The 21,484-nt window shown below is 43.9% G+C and overlaps 1 protein-coding gene across 1 annotated transcript in view; it reads left to right on the top strand.

Moving 5' to 3' along the window:
• LOC118832325 (sodium channel protein type 10 subunit alpha-like) overlaps nucleotides 1-21,484 on the top strand; it is a 98,601-nt gene that overhangs the window by 64,869 nt on the left and 12,248 nt on the right. Inside the window, exons 15-21 of the mRNA XM_036739683.1 lie at nucleotides 3,342-3,692; nucleotides 4,875-5,315; nucleotides 8,809-8,826; nucleotides 10,752-10,875; nucleotides 14,703-14,857; nucleotides 16,870-17,043; nucleotides 18,528-18,650. Coding sequence (XP_036595578.1) covers nucleotides 3,342-3,692; nucleotides 4,875-5,315; nucleotides 8,809-8,826; nucleotides 10,752-10,875; nucleotides 14,703-14,857; nucleotides 16,870-17,043; nucleotides 18,528-18,650 — 1,386 coding nt within the window. The remainder of the gene's footprint in view (nucleotides 1-3,341; nucleotides 3,693-4,874; nucleotides 5,316-8,808; nucleotides 8,827-10,751; nucleotides 10,876-14,702; nucleotides 14,858-16,869; nucleotides 17,044-18,527; nucleotides 18,651-21,484) is intronic.

Here is a 21,484-nt window from a genome sequence, read left to right as displayed (position 1 = left end):
CCAAGAAATATTACTAGTACAATTATATTTGTAAAGCACATTGCCAACCATGTTGTTGTTAGCTCATGTCTGACTCTTTGTGACCCCATTTGGGATTTTCTTGGCAGAGATACTGGAGTGGCTTGCCATTTCCTTCTCCAGCCCATTTTTACAGATGAGGAAACTGAGGCAAACAGGGTTAAATGACTTTTCCAGGGTGACACAGCTAGTAAGTGTCTGAGGCCAGATTTGAACTCATGAAGGGGAGTCTTCCTGGTTCCAAGCTACAAATGCTAATTATTCATAACAACCGTTCATATTTATGCAGCAGATTGAAGCCTTCAAAGCACCTACCTTAGAACAACCTTCTGAAGTAGAATGAGGACTAGATTGGGTGTCAGAAAACTTGGGTTCAAACCCCAAATCTTCCCCTTCCAATCCACAAGGCCCTGGAAGATGCCTTCAGCCTGACTAGGCATCGTGTCCTTGTCTGTCAAATGAGGGGGTTGGGCCGAGTGGCCTCAAAGACCTCTGCCGACTCTCCAGCTAGGATGTTATTGTTCTTTCTTTCTAGGTGGGTAAATTGAGTCTAAGAGAGGTTAAGCAGCCTCCTTGTGGTCACACAGCCAGTGAGTTTGGACATCATTATTTCATGTCCTTGGTGCTGTCCAGGTGCTGATATCAGAAAAGGTCAGGAGAAAATCATGATGCTGGGAATTCCCAAGAGAAGTCATTTGTCAATAAGTGAAGTGGGTCTCTCAAGAGCTTGGAAGGGCCTCCAAGCCATAGTAGAGAGGATGGTCTCAGAGCAAGGAGGCCCCGAAGGGGGTCATGAGTGTGGCCTGAATCCTTTGCGTGGCTAGCCGAAGGCTACTTGTGACAAGTGGTCCCGGGAGCAGCAGAGGCAGCTCCGCAGCAGCTCTGGGCTCCTGGACCTGTCCAGATACAGAGATTGGAACAGTGAAAAGAACTATGAACTAGCAGACAAGAAGACCTGGGTTCGAATCCTGCTTATGACACATATTAGCTGTGTGATCTTGGGCAAGTCACTTAATTCCTCAGAGACTCAGTTTCCTTAATTGTAAAATAATGATAATAATACCTATCTCCCACGGTTGTTGTGAAACTCAAATATTTGCAAACCTTAAAGTACAATGAATGAATGAATGAATGAATGAAAAAGAATTTATTAAACACTTGGGCCAAGCACTGTGCTAAGCACTGGATCTACACATAATACAAGCAAACACAACATTCCCTGTCCTCAATGTGCTTACATTCTAATGAGGGGGGACATCATGTAAAGGTGAGTTAGAAGGGGATAGAGATGGTGCTTGTGGTGGCCTAGTTTAGAAATGGCCGGAAAGCGATGTGGGGGCCTGGTTCCATGCAAGATAAGATGGAAGCTCACATATCAGAGCCCAGAGCAGTGGGCCTAGTCCAGGGAGATGATCAGAGTATGGGTGGCGAAGTTTGGGGAGCAATCATAAGTGTATAGAAATGGTCACATCATCATCATCATCGCCACCATAATCATCATGGTTGTTGTTCTGAGACATCACCCCATTACCCTAGGGGAGCACTGGGGAAGTCTAGACATAAGAAAATCAATATGGATCCATAGCCCCCTTCCCTGATCTCATGCATCACTAGCACTATGTGTTTAATTTTCTTAGAATCGTCCATTTAGAGCTTCAAGGCCTCACATAGTTCATCATTATCCAATCCTCTTATTTTAAAGATGAAGAAACCAAGGCTTAGTGAAGGAAAGTGACTGGACTCTTCTTGGCCACATAGGTAGAAAGTGGCAGAGCTGAGGTTCTCCTCTGAGGCCACATCCAGGGCTCTTCTCTCTCCTGGGTCTTGTCTGTCTTTGTACACCACAGAACAGCGCTCAGAACCCAGAGAGCACTTCATAGATGGATGCTAATGACAATGAGGGGGTTAGGCTAAATGACATCGAAGGTCCCCTATAGTCCCAACTAGATGATCTGTAGCTGTCTAGAGATCCAGGCCTTAGAGTCTGAATTGTTTCTGCCAGTCTGGGGAATGAGTTTGCTTTGACTTATCCACAGACTCTGGCCAGTTCCCTTTACCTTTCCCCCAACAAACTTTGTACCATTCACAAGAGATGGTGGGGGTTGGGGAGGTGGGGTGGGCAGGATGGCATATGATTATGGAACAGCAGAGTGTAGACAGATGACCCACAGAATGGCTGAAACCCGTGACTCTGGCCTTGTTAGCCCCTAAGACACCAGCCACAGACTGGAAACTTGGAAGTCATGGAAACTTGATCCCATATGTGGCCAGCTAAGCCTAGGAGACATTTTTGGAAAAAAAAATGACTAGATTCATGTCAACAGACATTGACTAGAGGACTCCCCTATGAAAGGCATCATGCTGGTTGCTGGGCATATAAAGGCAAAGCCAAAATTGTCTGTGCCCACCAGGAGCATGCAACGTGCACACAGATGAATGGACATGATATACATACAGTTATACAAATGAATTTTAAGAGGAAGAGCAAGGCCCAATGCTGGGAAAAATGAGGAAAGGCCTTGAGTAGGTGTCAGGGCCTGAGCTGTGCCTTGAAAGAAGCTGAGATGCTAAGAGGTAGAAGGGTGAAGGGTCTGCATTTGGACTAGGAAGGATAACCTGCACAGGGTACACAGGTGGGGTGTCACAGGCAGGCAATCGGCTGCTGCCAGACTGACAAGAAGGGAGAGTGTGTGAAGGGGAGTGATATAGAGTAAGACTGGAAAGGCAAGGAGCCAAAGGTTATTCATTCTAAAAAACACTTTTCAGCTGCCAAATAGCCTCCATGAACCCTTCCCTAAGCCCTCTTAATCCCAGTGCCCTTCTTTTAATTATTTCCTATTTGTCCTGTTATGTTTTGCTTTGTATATTTTTGTTTACACGTTGTCTCCTCCATTAGATTGTAGGCTCCTTGAGATCAGGGTCTGTCTTTTGCCTCTTTTTGTATCCCTAGTGCTTAGCACAGTGCCTGATTCATAGCAGGCTGTTCATAATTGCTTATTGCTGGATTTTTCGATTAACTAATTGATTAATAACAAAGCTGACACTAATAAGCCACTCTAAAGTTTCAAGGGTTTTTGCATACATTTTCTCACTTGATCAGATATCATTATCTTCATTTGATAAATGAGGTAACTGAGGCTCATGGGAGTTCACGACAGCTAAGCATGTGGCCATGTAAGGAATTGGTCCCAGGTCTCAAAGCTCAGGTCTTGCCCAGGCCACTATCTTTCAAGGGTAATGGCTTCATGGAAGACTTGGAGGCATTTGAGTGGATGATGCTAACACCTTGAGTAACCCCCTACCATGTTTCTGCTCTTCCCCAGCTGAGGGTCTTCAAGCTGGCCAAGTCCTGGCCGACCTTGAACAACCTCATCAAGATCATTGGCAACTCCGTGGGGGCTTTGGGCAACCTCACCCTGATCCTGGCCATCATCGTCTTCATCTTTGCCGTGATTGGAATGCAGCTGTTTGGGAGCAACTATGAAAAATTCCGTGATCCTGACACAGGGCACCTGCCTCGCTGGCATATGAAGGACTTCTTCCATTCTTTTCTCATTGTATTCCGAATCCTCTGTGGGGAATGGATTGAGACTATGTGGGACTGTATGGAAGCATCTGGGGTATACATGTGCCTCATCGTCTTCTTAATGGTGATGGTGCTAGGGAACCTGGTGGTAAGTGGCCAGACCCCATTTAAGGAGGTATGAAGAAACCACTGCCCACAGGGGTTCAATAACTTGCCCAGGGAGCCTGGACTGCGTTCAAACCCACATCCTCTGATTCCAAAGCTGGCCCATCCTCTGAAACTTCTCGATGGCCTTAGACACTTCAGACTGCTTTCCTGACACTCCCTCCCACCTTGGCTTTGGAGAGACTGGCCTTTCACGGTTCTTCTCCTGCCTCTCTGCTGCTCTCTGATCCTCTTCTTTGCTGTTTCTTCCTCAGTGCCCCCCTTAAATGTCTGTACATCCACATTGCCTGGGTCTTTCTCTTCCACAAGTGAAACCAATCTTCCCAAAGCCTTAAAATATGGTACCCAGTACTAAGGACAGCACTCCTGATGTGATGATAACAATGATAATTAACAGGATTTCCCACTCTTAGACTTTGCCAGGTGCTTTCCAAATATTAGCTAATATGATCCTCACAATGACCCTGTGAGGCAGGCAGAATCATATGGCCTTCCCAGGGTCACACAGCTAGGGAGTGTCTGAGGACTTCAGGGAACAGTGCTCTGCTCACCACACCACTGCCTTCCTTGCCTCCCTCGCTCTCGGTTCAAGCCTCCGATTACCAGGACTCCGTTGCTCAGCAGAATCATGAATTTTCTGCACAATTTTGCTGGACAATATAGTAACAAGTTTTTCTCAGCACCATGATGTCCGCTGTGATTCAGGCCGGACAGAAGACAGCAAAGCTGTCATCTCAGGCTGCTCCCTCAGTTTGTGTCAGTAAGAGTCTTGAATGACCAGGTTTTGGTGGCAGCTAAATGGCACAGTGGATAGAACCATGGTCTTGAAATCAGGAAGTCCTGAGTTCAAATCCAGCCTCAGATATGTGACCCTGGGCAAGTCACTTTCCCTCTGTCTGTGTCAGCTTAATCAATGGGGATAATAATAGTGGATCAAAAGAGATAACATTTGTAAAGCACTTGGGACAGTGCCTGGCACATAGTGAACACTCCAGAAATGTTAACTCTGTTTTACTGTCTTTTCCCATTTTGCCTCATTTTCAGCTTGTAGCTGCCCTCACCAGGCTACTGTAGAGCTAAGGAACATGTTCTTCAATCTACAAATCCATGACTGACTTGGAAAATGGTGGTCCAGCTGATTCTCTTTGTCTCCCCTCATCTCCAGGTCCTAAACTTGTTCATTGCCTTGCTGCTGAATTCCTTCAGTGCTGACAACCTCGCCTCAGAAGATGATGGAGAACTGAACAACCTGCAGGTAGCCCTTGCCAGGATTCAGAAGTTTCTGCATCTCACAGTGCAGGCCATTCGGGACTTCTGGAGCAGAAAGCTCAGGGCTTCGAAGGCTAAAGAGGAGAAGCAGAAGGCGCTGGTGAAAATGGCCCTCTCAGAATCTGGGGCCCCAAACCATGTGGCTGCCCAAGTGCTCACCACTGTTGGGAGTGTCAAAGACAACCCAGCTCCCAATGGGCTGGCCTTGGAGTTGACCGAGTGCCCCATCAATGACCCTGTAAACTTCATGACCAACAGCAACATGGAGATCTCAGTCCCGATGGCTGTGGCAGAATCTGATATTGAAGATGAGGAGGAGGAGGAGGAGGAGGAGGATGCGTTGAATGTGGCATTAGACGTGGCCCCACAGGTGAAGACTTTTCATTTGAGGCATCTATAAAGTGATGAGAGGGAAATCTCTGTGTCCTTCTGTACCCAAAAAAATTGATGGAATTCGTGTGTGTGTGTGTGTGTGTGTGTGTGTGTGTGTGTGTGTACAATACACATATACAGATATGTATGTGTATATATAAACAAGTATATGTGTGTGTATGTATATGTATGTATATATTTGTATGTGTGTATGTGTATATATAAACACGTATATGTGTGTGTATATATGTATATGTATGTATATATTTGTATGTGTGTGTATGTGTATATATAAACACGTATATGTGTGTGTATATGTACATGTGTGTATATATATTTGTGTGTGTGTGTGTGTGTGCAGAGTGCTTTTCCATTCTCTGGGTGTAGTTAGGGGGTACAGTGGTTACAGTGCTGACGTCAGCAAAACCTGAGTTCAAATATGGCCTCAAAAACTGATGAGTTGTGTGACCCTGGGCAAGTCACTCACCTCCGTCTCCATCTATTTCCTCATCTGTTAAGTGAAGATAATACTAATAACCTCTTTCCCAAGGTTGCTGTGAGGCAAGCGAGATCGTTTATAAAGTGCTTCACAGACCCTAAACCACTACGCAAATATGAGTTTTTATTATTCCTATAACTACTGCTATCACCGCCATTGGGTTATCTCCAACACCTAGCACAGTGCATGGAATGTATAATAAGAGAACACTGTAAGGTATAGGGCCTGTGACGTCACCTGGAGGCAGTCAAAGCTGTGAATCTGAAGCTTGGAAAGGAGGACAGGTGGATATGGGAGGCACCTATGTCAAGGTGGGAGCTGAAGCTTAGAGAAAGAATGAGTTTGCCAAAGGGGAGAGTGGAGGAAAAGGTGAAGGGCAGACATTTGGGGATAATGATGATGATGATAGCAAGCATTTACATAGCTTTACAGTGTTGTCATCACAACAACCATAGGAGGAGGTCGGTGCTATCATTATTCCTATTTACAAACAAGGAAACTGAGGCAAATGGTTATAAATGGCTCGCTCAAAATCGGAGCTAGTAAGTGTATGCGGCAGGACTTGAACTCAGAACTTTTTGAATCCAGCACTCTCCCCTACATGTGAACATTTAAAGATCATTTACCATAAGGAATTAGGAAAAGATCATCTGGCTTAAGGGACAGAAAGAGAGAGAGGAAGAGGTCAAAGAGAAGGATTGGGTCTCTGTAGCCAAAGGAAGAGTATCCAACAGGAAAGGAGTGGTGAGAGGGGCACATGCCCCAGAGGGCTCAAGAATTAGAGAATCCCAGAATTGGAGAATTGGCAGGGACCTCTTGTGCTCTCGAGTCCTACCCATATGGGAAAGGGTCCCTACTCTAACCCACCCAACAAGGAGTTGGCCAGCCTCTGCTTGAAGGCCTCCAAGAAGGAAGAGGCCATCCCCAGTGCCCACTCTCTCTGCTTTGGGACAGCACACATTGTTAGCTAATTTTCCTTTTTCTAACACCACGTTTAAATCTGGCTCTTTGTAATTTCCATCCATGGTCTCTTGGGCTGGATCAGTAGTATTCTAGGAACTCTCCTGTTTGTCAATGTCATCCTTAAACTGTGGTGCAAAAAACCTGGACACACTACTGATGACAAGGTCTGACTAGGGCAGAGAGCAGTGGAACCATCACCTCTCTTTTCCTGGAGTCAACACCTCCTCCTAGTGTAGTCCCAAGGTCTCATTAGACTTGGGGGCTGTTTCATCTCACAGCTGACTCATTTGAGCCCCAGGTCTTGTGAAGAATGACTGCTGTCCACCCGTGCCTCCCCCATCCTATACTTAGGGAACTGGTCTTTGGCACTCAAGGGGAAGCCTTTACATTTGTCTCCATTGCATTTCATCTGAAGAGATTCAGCCCAGTGCTCTAGCCTGGCAAGATCCTTCTGGATTCCAATTTTTTTAACCACTGTTTTAACTCTCCTCTTGGGGCTTGTGTCATCTGCACATCTGATTAAAATGTCATCGATGCCTTTATCTAAATTGTTGATAAAAATTGAGAGACATCACAGGGCCAAGTACCGATCCCTGAGGTACTGCACTGGAGACCTCCTGCCACGCTGATAGTGGACCACTCAACCACATCCAACGACCCTTGTTGTTCTATTGTTGAATTCATATCTCTCCATCATCTCTTCAAGAATAGTATGAGATAGGCAGCTAGGAAGTGCAGGGGAGAGAATACTAGACCTGAAGTCTGGAAGACCTGAATTTAAATCCTGCCTCAAATATTTACTAGCTGGACAAATCACTTAGCTTCTGTCTGCCTCAGTTTTCTCATCTATAATATGGGGGTGATAATAGTACCTGCCTCCCAGGGTTTTGTGAAGAACAAATGAGATAATATTTGTAAAGTGTCTCCCTAACCTTAAAGCACTATATAAATGCTAGCTATCATCATTATCCTTGTAATTTATCATCATTTTTGTTATTATTACTTTATCAAAAAAAGCCTTGTTAAAATCTGGGTAAGTGATACCCACAGTATCGTTTTCGTCTACTTGTTTAGTGATCCCTCAAAAAAAGAAAATTTGGTTATTTGGGTCTGATTCCTTCTTGATGAAGCCAGGATGGTTCTTTGGAACAACCACTTCCCTTCCTAGGTATTGACTAAGCATCTCTTTAAGAACTCTTTCTGGGATTTTCCAACAAATCGATGTCCTCACTGGCTTATAGCTTGCAGACTCTGTTCTCTACCCCTTTTTTGAAAATCAATACATCTGCCCTTCTCCAGTCTTTTACTGCCTCTCCTGTTTCCTGTGAGCTCTTAAGGACTCTTGCAGTGGTTCAGCCATCGCACCTGCCAGGTCTTCCTACACAGGAGAACAAGGTTCATGCGAACCAGGAGACTCAAGGGCAGCCAAGTGCACTCTTACCATCTCTTTCCTTATGATAATTATCAGCTCATAGTTAGTCTTTTCGTTCTGCCATTTCCAATATAAAGGTCATTCTCTCTGGAAGGGACAACAGAAACAAATGAAGACATCTCTGCCTTCTCTCGAGTGTCAGTTACCACAGTCTCATCCAAACCAAGCAAAGGTCCTAGCTCTTCTTCAATCTTCTTTTTTCTCCCAGTATAACTAAAAAGCCACTAGATTTTCGTGACTAAAAAGTCTTAAGTAATGCAGAATGGGGCAGGAGGCGTCAGATTCTAAGGCACTGAGAAAAGAGTGGCTAGTGAAGAAATTGAAACATCTTTTTCAAGAATCACTGAATCATAGGTTACACCCTTGATAAAGAGGGCTAGATATATTCAGCATTACTGTCCAGGCTTGATTGGCAGCCCTCTGCTGATCTGGTGAGTGGTAACCAACTACCTCCCAATGAGCTGGTCAGTGAAAGAGACAAGAGGAATGTGACAGTAGCAAAGTTGGTATAAAAAGATCAGGGACAGACTTTTTTAGGTTTCTGTTGACCTGAGCATGTTGAAGCCAGATGGGAAGGAATCAGTGGAGAATGGGAAATTTGAAAGTGCCTGGGAAAAAAAGGATCAGGGCTAGAATAAGGTCCTTTTGGTGGGTAAAGGAGAATTCTTCTGTCCTCCTCCTTCAGCTACCTGCTGACTTCACGGCCCATTTTTTACATAGGTGGGAATAGAATTTTGGGCACTGACTGAGGGGCTTCCTTTCTCATGAAGGAAGTCAAAGAGAAATGTGTGAGTGATGATCTGAGAAGCTTTGAAGAATATGGTTTGTCGAGAGCTCTCACATTTGTTTAAATTATTCTCATTTAAGAACTTTCTCTGGGGGTCTGAAACCCATCAGGGCTGACTCTGAAGGTGAATGGGCTTCTCTCCCATTAGGAAGTCTCCCTGAAAGGAAAAGGAAGGCTACAGGAGAACCAACATCACCTCATGTCTGAGACTTCTTCTGAGGATTTGGCCTTGCACCTGGATAAGCAATGGAAGGATACCCAATCAGGTGGCAGCCCCACAGAGGTAACATGAGATGCCTCGGCATTGGGGCTAGAGGCTGACCAGCTTGGCTGGTTGGCACCAGTGCTATTTAACACTCTGCTTTCCTTCACTGAGTAGGGACACCAGGAAAAATGAGCCCTTCCCTAGAGTCAGGGTCGCCCATGGCCAAAAGATTTTAGCCTGCCTTAGAGACAGAAGCCAGATTTGAGCCTCATCAGAGCTTGGTACTGGCTTATGCTCAGGAGCTGGGCTTGGGGAGTGGGAGAGAGAAAGAACGATGCAGGAAGGGCATGCACTGAGAAAGTTGGACTTTTGGAGAAGCAAGTAAGGAGAGACTGAGGACAGTGGTCAGGTTTGGACATTTTCCTCTTACCTCACTTCACCCTTCTTTTACCTAAGAATCAATCAATCGACAAGCATTCATTGACCATCTATGGTTAAATGCTGGGAAAAGAATGACAAAAGTGAACTGACTTCTGTCCTCAAGAGTCTTACATGGGAGTAGGGAGCGGGGAGGGGAGAGGTCAGTAAATAAAGAGGTGCATTAGAGACACATATGATAATAGGCATGTCAGTGGCATAAAGCTATCCATATACAATAACAAGTGTGTTAAAAGTACAATAACAGGCTCATCGATGGTACAAAGATACACATATTAAAGATACCTATGATGATAGACATATTAACAGCAGGAAGATTACATATACAATAATGGCTGTACTAAAGATACATACAACAGGCATAGTAAGAGGAATAAAGATATGAAACAAATATATGAAATATATGAAACAAAAAGACAATTAAAGACACATACAAAGTCGATACAAGGTAACCTTAGAGTGGAAGGTCCCAGCTGCTGGGGGGAATCCAGAAAGGCTTCATGTAGAAGGTAGATCCTCAGCTGAGGAAATCAATACCAAGTATTTATAAAGCTCTTACTATATGCCGGCCACTGTGCTAAGTGCTGGGTATACAAATAGGAGAAAGAAAGACAGTTCATGCCCTCAAGGAGCTTGCAATCTAATACGGAAAGACAAGACACAAAAGGAAGCTGAAAAGGCAGGGAGGGGAAGGTACCTAGGAGAAGGGCATGATGGTCTTGGAGTTAATCCAAGCAGTGCAGTTGGTGGGAAATGAAGAGTTGTCTGGGTTTCTGAGTCCTCTTTAAATGGGGGCTTTGGGAGGGGTATTTTTTTTGCTCAGTTTTCTCACCCTCCAATCACTGAGGCAGGGGCAAGAGAGTGCTGAAGAGATGTATCAGAGCTGATGCAATCCTGGTGATAATGAGTCTAGGCTCTGCCACTTGCAGTCTGCGCGACCTTAGGCAGGTGACCTCCCCTCACTCTGGGCCTCAGTTTCTTCCTGAACGAATTGATGCCCGAGGTGCCTTCATCATCCTGTGCTCTGTGACCACAAGACAAGCATGGGATTCACTGATCTGTACTTCTGTCCTGCAGAAAGGAGATGTCACGAGTTGCTCTGAAGGCAGCACTGTGGACATCCATGATCCAGAGATAATACTAAAGAAAATCACAGATCTTAGTGAGAACTTGGAGGAACCTGAGGATTGCTTCACAGAGGGTCAGTAATTGGTACCTGGCTAGCCACAAAGCCAGTCTTTTTTCTTCAATCTCTCCTTCACTTGGGTTTGTTCCAGTTTGTGGAGGGAAAGTTAACTAAAATCAATCAGAAATATACCTTCAAACACTGGCCAGTGTCCTTCCCATCATCAAAAAGCTGCTATTCTCCTGATCTTGCTTGGAGCTAAGGTGGGCATCATCCCTAGAAAACAACATAGATGAAGAAAGCTTCCAATCTAATACAGAAACGTGAACACAGTGTTAGCATGACTGGGCACAAAGATGGAAGGGAAGCCCCAACTCTCTCCAGTTCTTGAGTCTGCTACACCCCCAAATAAATTGGGGTGTCCCACCTCCTAGGTTTCTTTGGCCTTCATCTTAGCAAGTTTAACCTACAAAATAATGACATGGAAGAGGTATTTAAGAGGGACTGTAAGAATACAAGCTTTGAGGGAATTCACTGCTCCATAATGAACATATTGAGTTGGTAGCAGTTGAAATGCCAAGCATAGGGACCATCGAGGTAATCCTAAGCTCATCAACAATGAATTATCTCAATAATAACTCCCATTTAATAAAAGCAGATCACTTAATAATAATACAAGAAATATAAGGCATACAATTATTCATCTGAAGAGATAGGCACTGAGTTCTAAATCCATACCTGTCCTAAACCCAGAAGAATATGCCAGGACATGAGTTAAGACTTCTTAATTTTTCACAAAGGAAAAGACAGAAATGGAGGGTGGGTTGGGGAGAGGGGGGATGGTGAAAAAGAGAAGAGGAGAGAGGGCAGAGACAGAGACAGAGGCAGAGAGACACACAGAGAAATCCACTCTGTGAATCACAGAATTTTAGAGTTGGAGCCACCTCAGAGCTCATTTAATGCAACCTATACCTTAAAAAAATCCTCTATGTCATCCATCACATATGTTTGAAGCCCTCCCAGGACAGGGAGCCATTTGAGGTATCACATTCTACTCTTGGTCAGTTCTATTCCTTAGGAATTTGCTTTGTCTTGCCTGACACAGAGCTTGAATGGCTTCTTTTCAGCTTTCCACCTACTCTTGATTCTGCTCTCTGGGGTCAAGCAGAACATAACAATCCCCTCTTCCTCATGACTACCCTTCAGATGTTCAAAGACAGCTCTCCTGTCCCACCCTGAGGCTTCTCTTCTCCAAGATAAACATCTCTACTTCCTTCTGCTGTTTCTCACAGTCCAAAAACTCAAGACTAGCTGCCTGGATGGTCTCAAGCTTGTCACTGTCCTCAAAAATGTGATACCTAGAACTGAACCCTGTACTCCTATTGTGGTCCAGCTAGGGCAGAGTACCAAAGAACCATCTTCTTGTTTCTGGAAGCTATCTCTCTCCTAGGGCATAGCTTGGGGCAGCTAGGTGGCATAGATAGAGAGCTGAGCCTGGAGCCTGGAAGACTCATCTTCCTGAGTCCAAATCTGGCCTCAGACACTTACTAGCTGTGTGAGCCTGGGCAAGTCACTTAACCCTGTTTTCCTCAGTTTCCTCATCTGTAAAATGAGCTGGAAAAGGAAATGGCAAACTACTCCAGTATCTTTGCCAATAAAAACCCAAATGAGGTCACAAAGAGTCAGACATGGCTGAAAAAAAAAGGATTGAAAATGCCTCTCTTGATGGAAATCAACATCAGAGTAGCATTTTGGTTGCCGTGTCATACCCTTGACTCATATTGATCTTGCAATCCACTAAGACCTCTAGAACTTATTCAGACAAACCATGCCTCCTCCTTCTGGTGGTTATGAAGTCAATTTCTTGGACCCAAGTCTAAGACTTTACATTTATCCCTTTTCAATTTCATCCTATTCAATTCAGTTCAATGCTCTTTTTTGGATCCAAACTACATTATCCAATGTATTGGCTATCACTCCCAACTTCATGTCATTTGCAAATTTGATAAGTACAACATTTGTATCTCTATTCAAGTCATTGGTAAAAATGTTATGGCACCAAATCAAGCATAGATCCCTAAGGAATTCTACTGGAGACCTCCTGACATGTTGACATTGAACAAGTCCGCTGGTTCTAACCATTCAACTGTTTCTGAAACTATCTAATTATACTATTTTCTAGCCTACATCTCTGTATTTTCCACAAGAATCACACAAAAGATTTCATCAAATGCTTTGCTAAAATCTAGGTAAAACATATCTACATCAATCCCTTGATCTATGAGCTTATTACTCTGTCCAAAAAAGGTAAACGACCTGCTCTCTTTTAAAAACTTAAATTTTTAAAGTTACTGAGCAATTATTATCTTGACCTATCCTTGATGAAGCCACAGTGACCCTTTGCAATCATTGATTCCTTATCTGGATAGTCTCTAGCCCTTTCTTTAATGGTATTTTATGCAATTCCCCTAGGAATCAAAGTCGGATTCAGTTGTCTGTACCTCAAGATTCTATTGTCTTCCCTTTTTTGAAAAGTGCACCAGTTATCCTTCTCTAAGCTCCTGGAGGGCTTTCTCATTCTCCATGATCCTTCAGATGTTGCAGACAGGGGCTTCCCAATCATAACACCTGAGGATGCTGCTTCTCCAAATTCATTCAGGATAGCTGTGTGTTCTTTTACTAGTGTCATACCTATCTTGGGCATACTCCCTTTCAGTCATTTTTGTCTTATCTTTTCCAGTCTACAGGAGTGTTCTCCTTGGAAGAGGGGATAGAAGTAAGATTTAGATCGAGTAGCTCTGATTTCTGTCAACGGTTACCATCCCATCCACTGATAGCAGTAATCCTGCCCCTTCTTTGATCCTCCTCTTTCCCCTTATTTAGCTTCTAATAACGATTTTCTTTTGTTGTTCTTGGCTGCCCCCAACAGCTTCAGTGCATTCTTTGAGTTAGTGCTCCTGCCACTATTTTTATGGTCCCTTGACACGTTCTATTACTATGCTTGCGCCCATTCATGTCTTTTAAGAATCCAGGTTACTTGCGGAGTTTCTCTGATCTCTCATTATTATCTTCCAAAAACTCTAGTTTTTCCTCCTTGTCAGTGCTGATTCTGTCTGTATTATCAGAATTTCATTCTGATAAGAGTTTCCCAGCCTCCCTAAACAGTTTTTCTACAGAAGTTTTGTCCGTGGGATTCTAAGGTCAATATCTACCAGGAGAAGCTTTGATATCAATGAGCCTACAATCTGTGAGATTGTAAAATCTGTCATGTTCAATATAAAAGTAACCTTATAAATGAGAAAAACAAGTGACTTGTCCAAGCAGATGAAGGGCAGACTCAGCAAATGATGATTCAGCATCTACTATGGTAGGGCACTGGGCTAGGGGTTGGGATGGCAAAGACAAGGAGCTTACATTCAACTGAGTGGATCCAAAATATGCACAGATAAGTAAATACAAAGCATATACAAAGGAATTTCCCAAGGTAGAGAACACTAACAACCAGGAGAATCAGGTACGGTCTCAGGTTGGAAGTGGCACCAAAGTTGTGCTTGTAAGAAAGATGGGGCTTGGTGTAGTGGAAGGAGCCCTGAATTTGGAGTCAGAAGACTCCTACTTACCATCATCTTTTCCTTGGCCTCAGTTTCCTCATCTGCAAAATAAAGGGGCTGGACTAGATGACCTCCAAGGTCCCTTCCCACTCCATAGCTATGATCCTATGGATATTAAGAGGCAGAATTGGGAAGGGACTAGAACCCAGCTCCTCTGGAAGTCCTTGTCTAAAGCATAACAGCCAGGGTATCGGAATCCTGGTTGTGGGTAATGGAGTGGGGAGTTGGAGATGGGGAGATTGGCTGGCTACCATGTTGTATGTCCCACTTCAATGACTTCTCTCCTTCCAGACTGTGTTCGGCTCTGTCCCTGCTGCACTGTGGACACAGGAAGGTTTCCTGGATCTGTCTTCTGGAACCTGAGAAAAACCTGCTATCGTATTGTAGAACACAATTGGTTTGAGAGTTTTATCATCTTTATGATTCTGCTGAGCAGCGGAGCCCTGGTAATTGGAGGTTTCAATTGAGAGCAAGGGAGGCAAGGGGGTGGGCAGTCTGGTGAGCAGAGCACTGTTTCCTGAAGCCAGATTGAATTCATTACCAAGCATTTATTGAGCAAGGACACTGTGCCAGGCACTGCCCTAAGGACTGTAGATAGAAAGACAAAACAAAATAATCTCTGCCCTCCTGGAACTTCCATTCTAACCCAGAAGATGGGAGGGAAGGGAATAAGTATTTATTAAGCACCTACTATGTGCCATGTACTATGTTGCGTACTTTAAAAATCTTATCTCATTTGATCCTTACAACAACCTTGCGATTTTGGTACTATCATTTATCGCCTTTTACAGTTGAGAAACTGAGGCAAACAGAAGTTAACTTGCCCGGGGTCACACAACCAGTAAGTATTTGAGGCAGGATTTGAATTCAGGTCTTGCTGACCCCAGACCCAGTGCCTATCCACTGCACCACCTCACTGCCTGTTGAAAGCAGAAATATAAATTCATGAAACAAACTGAGTGGAAGATAGCCAATCTTTTTTGGTTTCATTTGGTTGGGACCTGTGATTGCATCAGTGGGATATAAGGAGGGGTTAATGAGACAGATTGGCAGCTCCTCCAGAACTGACAGAATTTCCAGTCCTCCAGAGTTGCTCAGGCCAGAGGTTCAAAGACTTTCTCTGGGTCCCACAGTAAGTGCTGGGGACCAGATTTGCACCCAAGTTCCCCCGAACTCCAGCCCTTTCTCCACTCTTTCTCTACCCTCCCCCCTCCCCTTCTCCTCCTTATGCTGAAGCCTGCCAATCCTCTGGGACACAGCCCTGTCTCCCTGGGGTGTTTCTTGAAGGATGTTGGCCCAGTTGTGGCTATCTGGGGACTTGAGTCATTCACCAACGCCCAATATTCCTCATACATTTGCAATGAGTCCAGTTTCCTTTTTGATAAGAAAATGTAGAACCAGAAAAACAATTGGGCGAGTCCAGTACTGAGAGTGAAAAATAACCAGTACACAGTCCATCAATATCCATCCCCTCATTGTCCAGACAACTAGAAGGAGGCCTCTAGCACATGAAATGAAGCCCTGATAAGGAGGATCATAGGAAGTAGAGACAAGAGCAGCATAGGATGGGAAGGCACAGACAGGGTGAGATTTGCATTGGTGGAAGGAGCACCCACATTGATGAGAGCCCAAATTTATTCAAGTATCAAAACATTGGATCTGGTTTCCTTTAAACCAAGCAGGCTACAAGTCTTAATAAACTCCTTTTGGCTTGTTTCCAAAGTATGAGACAACCTAAGAAAGGCAGCCTGATGTCATGGAAAGAGCACCAGGTTTGGAGTCAAAGGGTCTGGGTTCAAAACCTACTACTGTCACTTATTCTGTATGACCACAGACAAGCCACTTCATCTTCTTCATGTTCCACTTCTGTAAAATTAGGGTGCTAGATAAGATGGCTTTGGAGGTTCCCCTAGATCCTCTCAAGGCTGCTGACCTTTCCTGATGTAGTCTGATGAAGCCTGTGGACCCCTTCTCAGAATAATGTTTGCAAATGTGTCAATTAAAGGACATGGGATGACAAAGGAAACTGATTATTTTCAAAGACAATTATCTACAAAAAAATATTTTTTAAACCAAGTTCACAAGCCCAAGGTCAAGAACTCCTGGATCCTGTGAAAGGTTCCTTTTATTGTTGTTTGCAAGGCTCCCCATGGTTGTTTGAATGGAAGCATTTATCCCACCCAGTTCTGATAGAATAGCCATAGAATGGCAACTGAACTGAAATGTATGTATGTGTGTATATACATATATATGTATGCATATACATACACATATGTGCAGAGAGAGAGAGAAAGAGAAAGAGAGAGAGAGAGAGAGAGAGAAAGGAAAAAATGGGTCAGGGTCAGTGGCACAGTGGCAACCTGAAAGACCATGAGAAAGGGTGAGAGCCGGGATCTCTTACTACTTTCCCCCCAGAGATGAAGTAGGTGGGCATATCATCTCAATCTCTTCATTCCAGGCTTTTGAAGACATCTATCTGGAGAACAGGCGCACACTGAGGAACATCCTGGACTTTGCTGATCTGGTGTTCACTTACATCTTTATCCTCGAGATGCTGCTGAAGTGGGTGGCCTATGGCTTCAAGACCTACTTCACCAATGCCTGGTGCTGGCTGGACTTCCTCATCGTGGATGTGAGTACGGCCCTCCCAACCCTCTTCTCCCATGGTTGGGCAGCACAGAAAGGCTACCAAGATAGAATCACAAATTAAGGGGGCCCTTTTCTGAGACATCTGGGGACTGGCCCCCACAATGTCTCTAGGAACAAAGGAGAGATCCTGGAGCTGGCTGATGGATGGGATGTGGAACAGTGACAACTCTTTGAAGCATCTGAAGCTAAAGGGCTTCATGCTGAGGCAGCGTCTTTTACTCACAGGCCCTTATTTCCTTGTTCAGAGAGAATTGAGAGCCCTGTGTGCTTTCTGTTGCCTTTCCATGGGCCTTGAAATGTCATCGTGGAACACAAAGACATCACAAGAGGTGTTCTGTACTTCTGTTGAGTGCTATGTTTTCCATTCAGAAAAGGTGGGTGGGAAATTGGCACCAGGACTGCAGAAAGACTGGAATGGGAGCTGAGAAAGTCCAGGGCCAAGGACTGGAACCCTTGTTGACTGTTAAATAAGCAAACTTTGGGGAAGGACCCAAGCAACTCAAGCAGACAGTATTCACGGATTGTTTTGCAACCTACCTCACATCCATCTTGAAACATGAGATTCCAGGATTTACAGCTGGAAGGGGCCTTAGACACCCCCCCCAACCCAGTCCAACCCTCTCATTTTGGCTGTTTTTGTTTAGTCATTTGTCATGTCTGACACTTCGTGACCCCACATGGAGTTTTCTTGGCAAAGATATTGAAGCAGTTTGTTGTTTGCTTCTCCAGTTCATTTTACAGATGAGGAAACAGGTTCAGAGAGAAGATTTGCCCAGGACCATACAATTGTATATGAAACACAGGATTCATACATAGATTCCCTGATTTTAAATCCAGAATCAAAGACGAATTTATGAAATATTTCCTATGTGTCCAGCCCAGTGCTTCAGGCCACAAGAATAACAAAATCACTGATTTTCAGTATTGCTAGAGACCCCAGAGGACCTCATTTGATTAGATTCAGCCCAATGTTTTATAGCCTGTTGAGACTTTTTTGGATCCCTAGCCTGACCCAGGGGTGTGCTGGAGCCAGATCATCCCAGCTCATGGAGTCAATTGTATGTAGATGTATATGTGTACATATATATGGATATACGCACATACATACATTTTAGTTCAGTTGCCATTCTATGGCTGTTCTATCAAAACTGGGTGGGTTAAATGCTTCCATTCAAATGTGAGCACTCATACCTCAAAAATCAGCAAATGTGACAAGTTAAGGCTTGATTTATTGGTTTTGATTGTCTGGACATAAGAAAGTGATGCTAAATTAACAATGAATTAAAAGTGTCATGGAAGTATGTTCCCCCCCAAAGAAACAGTTAAACATTTACCAACATACCCCTGCTGTATTTACTCTCATTCCCAATTCTGTGCGTGGTTTTTTCCTCTTGGTGAATAAAACTAATTCAAAGAACCAGTTTTGCTCCCAATGTGACCCTCTGTAACTTTTCTACCTTCTTTCAGGTTTCAATGATAAGCCTCATAGCACATACACTTGGCTACGATGACATTGGTCCCATTAAATCCCTCCGGACGCTCCGGGCACTGAGACCCCTGAGAGCACTGTCACGATTTGAAGGCATGAGGGTAAGGCTGAAATGGTAAAATCTGCAAAAATCATCTCCATTCCAAATCATTTGAAATCCACCATTTCCTTTCCCCTGGGTTCATAAATTAAGAGCTGGAATAGACCTCAGAGACCATCAGGTCCAACTCCCTTCACTTTACAGATGAGAAAATTCATCCCCATAGAAATGAAGTGACTGACTCAAGGTCACACCGAGAACAGACAGTTAGGATTTGAACCCAGACCTTCAGACTCCAAATCCAGCACCCTTTCCAGTGTGTCTTTACTGACACAGGACAAGCCTGATACAGGAAATGGTGCTTGTCTTTATCTGGATAAGGTAGTTGCTTTTGATCTCCACTACAGGGAGTGATATCCAACTGGGAAGTGTTTAGAAGGATTTCTTAGTCTCTCTCCAGATATCACCATCACATGGGAAAGTCCCTTTTGAAAATTAAAACGAACATGTGAATAAAAGTTCCTGCTACAGTGAGTGAGCTGTCACTCCTTGAGTGTCTTTTCTCATCCAGGTTTGGACATTTGCATGTTTCATGGAACTTTTAGCTTCAGATCTGGGTACGTCATTGAAGTGTCTCCAACAATCTAACTGTCAAAAATGAGGTCGATAGATGAGAGGCTGCATGCAGCTGGACCTGGAGTCAGGAAGACCTGAGTTCAAATGTAGCCTCAGGGACTCACTGGCTATGTGATTTGGGGTAAATCACTCAACTTGTCCAAGCTTCAATTTCCTTATTTGCAAAATGGAGATAAGAAGATCTGCAGCACCTACCTCCCAGGGCTGTTGTGAGAGTCAAATGAGATCATGAAATGTGAAGCATTCTGCAAAGCTTAAGCTGCTATGTAAATGCTAATTATTATGATGATAGGGTCTACATTTTGCTGTAAGTAAATACATTTGGGACTAGGCTGTGCCAGGTCCTCCTGGTCCCTATAGAAGGAGCCCCTTCGAAGGGGTTGCAAAATGGACCCGCATCATAGTCAATTTCATGCCAATGATTTCTCAAGGCCCCTGCGTATTTACCTTAAGGTCCGTATCCGTGAACTTTCCCACCAGACAAACGAGAGCTGCCCTATCTCAGTCGTCTTCTAACTAGTCTTCTCTCTCCAATCCATTCTACAAAGTGCTAGCAGAGGGACCCCAGAAATGTATAGCTCCAATGATGTTACTCCTCTGCTCCAAAATCTTCTATGGCTCCCTGTTGCTTATAGGACAAATTCCATTTTCCTCATCCTGGCACTGAAGGCCCTGTATTAGATAGCCCCACCCTCTCTATTCAGTCTTACCAGTGACTTCTCTACATCCGACCCAATCTAATCCAACAAACATTGAGTAAGCATTTTCTATGTGTACACATAGCTGAAAAGGCATCCAAGCCAGGCTACTTGATGCTGCCTCAGAAGTTTCTCCACACTTTCCTGCCACATGGTTGTTCATGCAAACATTATACCAGTATTCTGGTACAGAGCCAAGATTCAAACTCATACCTAATTCCCAGTGTAGTGGTTCTGTCTACTATGTTGTCCTCCTTCCTCATCTTAATGATGGGGGAAGAGGCACTTCTAATTGACTGAATTACTTCTGAAATCATAGTTTTGACTTTTATCAAATAAAAATTTTTTTAATTAATTTGATTATATTTCCAGTCTTGAATCAAGTAATGCAAATGAGAAAATGCATAAAATATTTTACAAATCTCAAAGCACTATATAAATGTCAGCAATGATTCTTGCTCGGACAGGTCCTATGTGCCAGACTTCCAAAATGGCTCGTTTCTTGCTATTACATACCTTAATGTGTACCTGTGTGTCTACCCTGCCTCCAGAATTCCTGCAACAATTATCAATAATAAAGGCAATATATACTAAGAATAATCAAAATTGTAATTATAGGCATTAGAGTGGGCCCCACTTTCACATATGGACAGGCAAGCATGCATCTGTGTGAGAATGTGTGCTGGAAAAGAATCATGCTAACATGGAAAGAATCCTGGACTTGGAGTCAGGATGGACCTGGCTTCAAATTCCAAATGTGATACTTGCTACCTGTGTCACTTCACTTTTCTGTGCTTCCGTTTCCTTATTCATAATAATATGTATAGTGGCCACCTCTGGGGCTCTGGTGAGGCTCGAATGAGAGCGTAGAAGTAAAGTACTTTTCAAACCTAAAAACACTATAGAAAAATACAGCAGCTGCAGCTGCTGGTGATGATGGCTGCATCTCGGTCTGCTTTGTTGTTTGGCTAGCTGGGAGCCAGAGGGATGCAAGGCACCAAATTCCATGTTGTAATTCATTATATCAAAATGAGGATCCACAGCATGTGCGTGCATGTGTGTGTGCGCCCATGTGTGTAAGTGTGTGTGCGTATATGTGTGTGCACGTGTGTGTCTGCACGTGTGAGTGCATGCGTGTGTTCGGTATGACTGTGAAATTGTCCGTCCTTATCTCTTAGAAATTACTGGCTTTTATGTAAGTGCTTGCAGCTTTGTGAAATGCTTTACACAAAGTCCCTTTTTTTTTTTACAATTAAAGAAACTGGGGCTCAGAGAGCTTAATGGATCTGTACCGAATCAGATTGCTGACAAATGGATTGAGACAGGATTTGAACTCTGGTCTTCCTGACTCCAGGTATGGTGCTCTATCTACTGTACCATACTGCTGGACCTTGGTGTGCCTTGTCTTAGGCAGAGTATTGTGAATCCATTCCTAACAAATGAAACCCAATCACTTTTCTAAAAACCCTGAGGAAAAACAATTCTGCAACCCCGATGAGTGTCCAATCCCAGTGTCTTACCACTTTCAGAGACAAAATTATTCTGTTGTCCAATCAGCTCT

This window comes from Trichosurus vulpecula, chromosome 9 (genome assembly GCF_011100635.1).
Source record: "Trichosurus vulpecula isolate mTriVul1 chromosome 9, mTriVul1.pri, whole genome shotgun sequence".
Taxonomy (NCBI): Eukaryota; Metazoa; Chordata; class Mammalia; order Diprotodontia; family Phalangeridae; genus Trichosurus; species Trichosurus vulpecula.
Note: the sequence above shows the minus strand (reverse complement) of the source record. Positions and strands in the feature narration are given on the sequence as shown.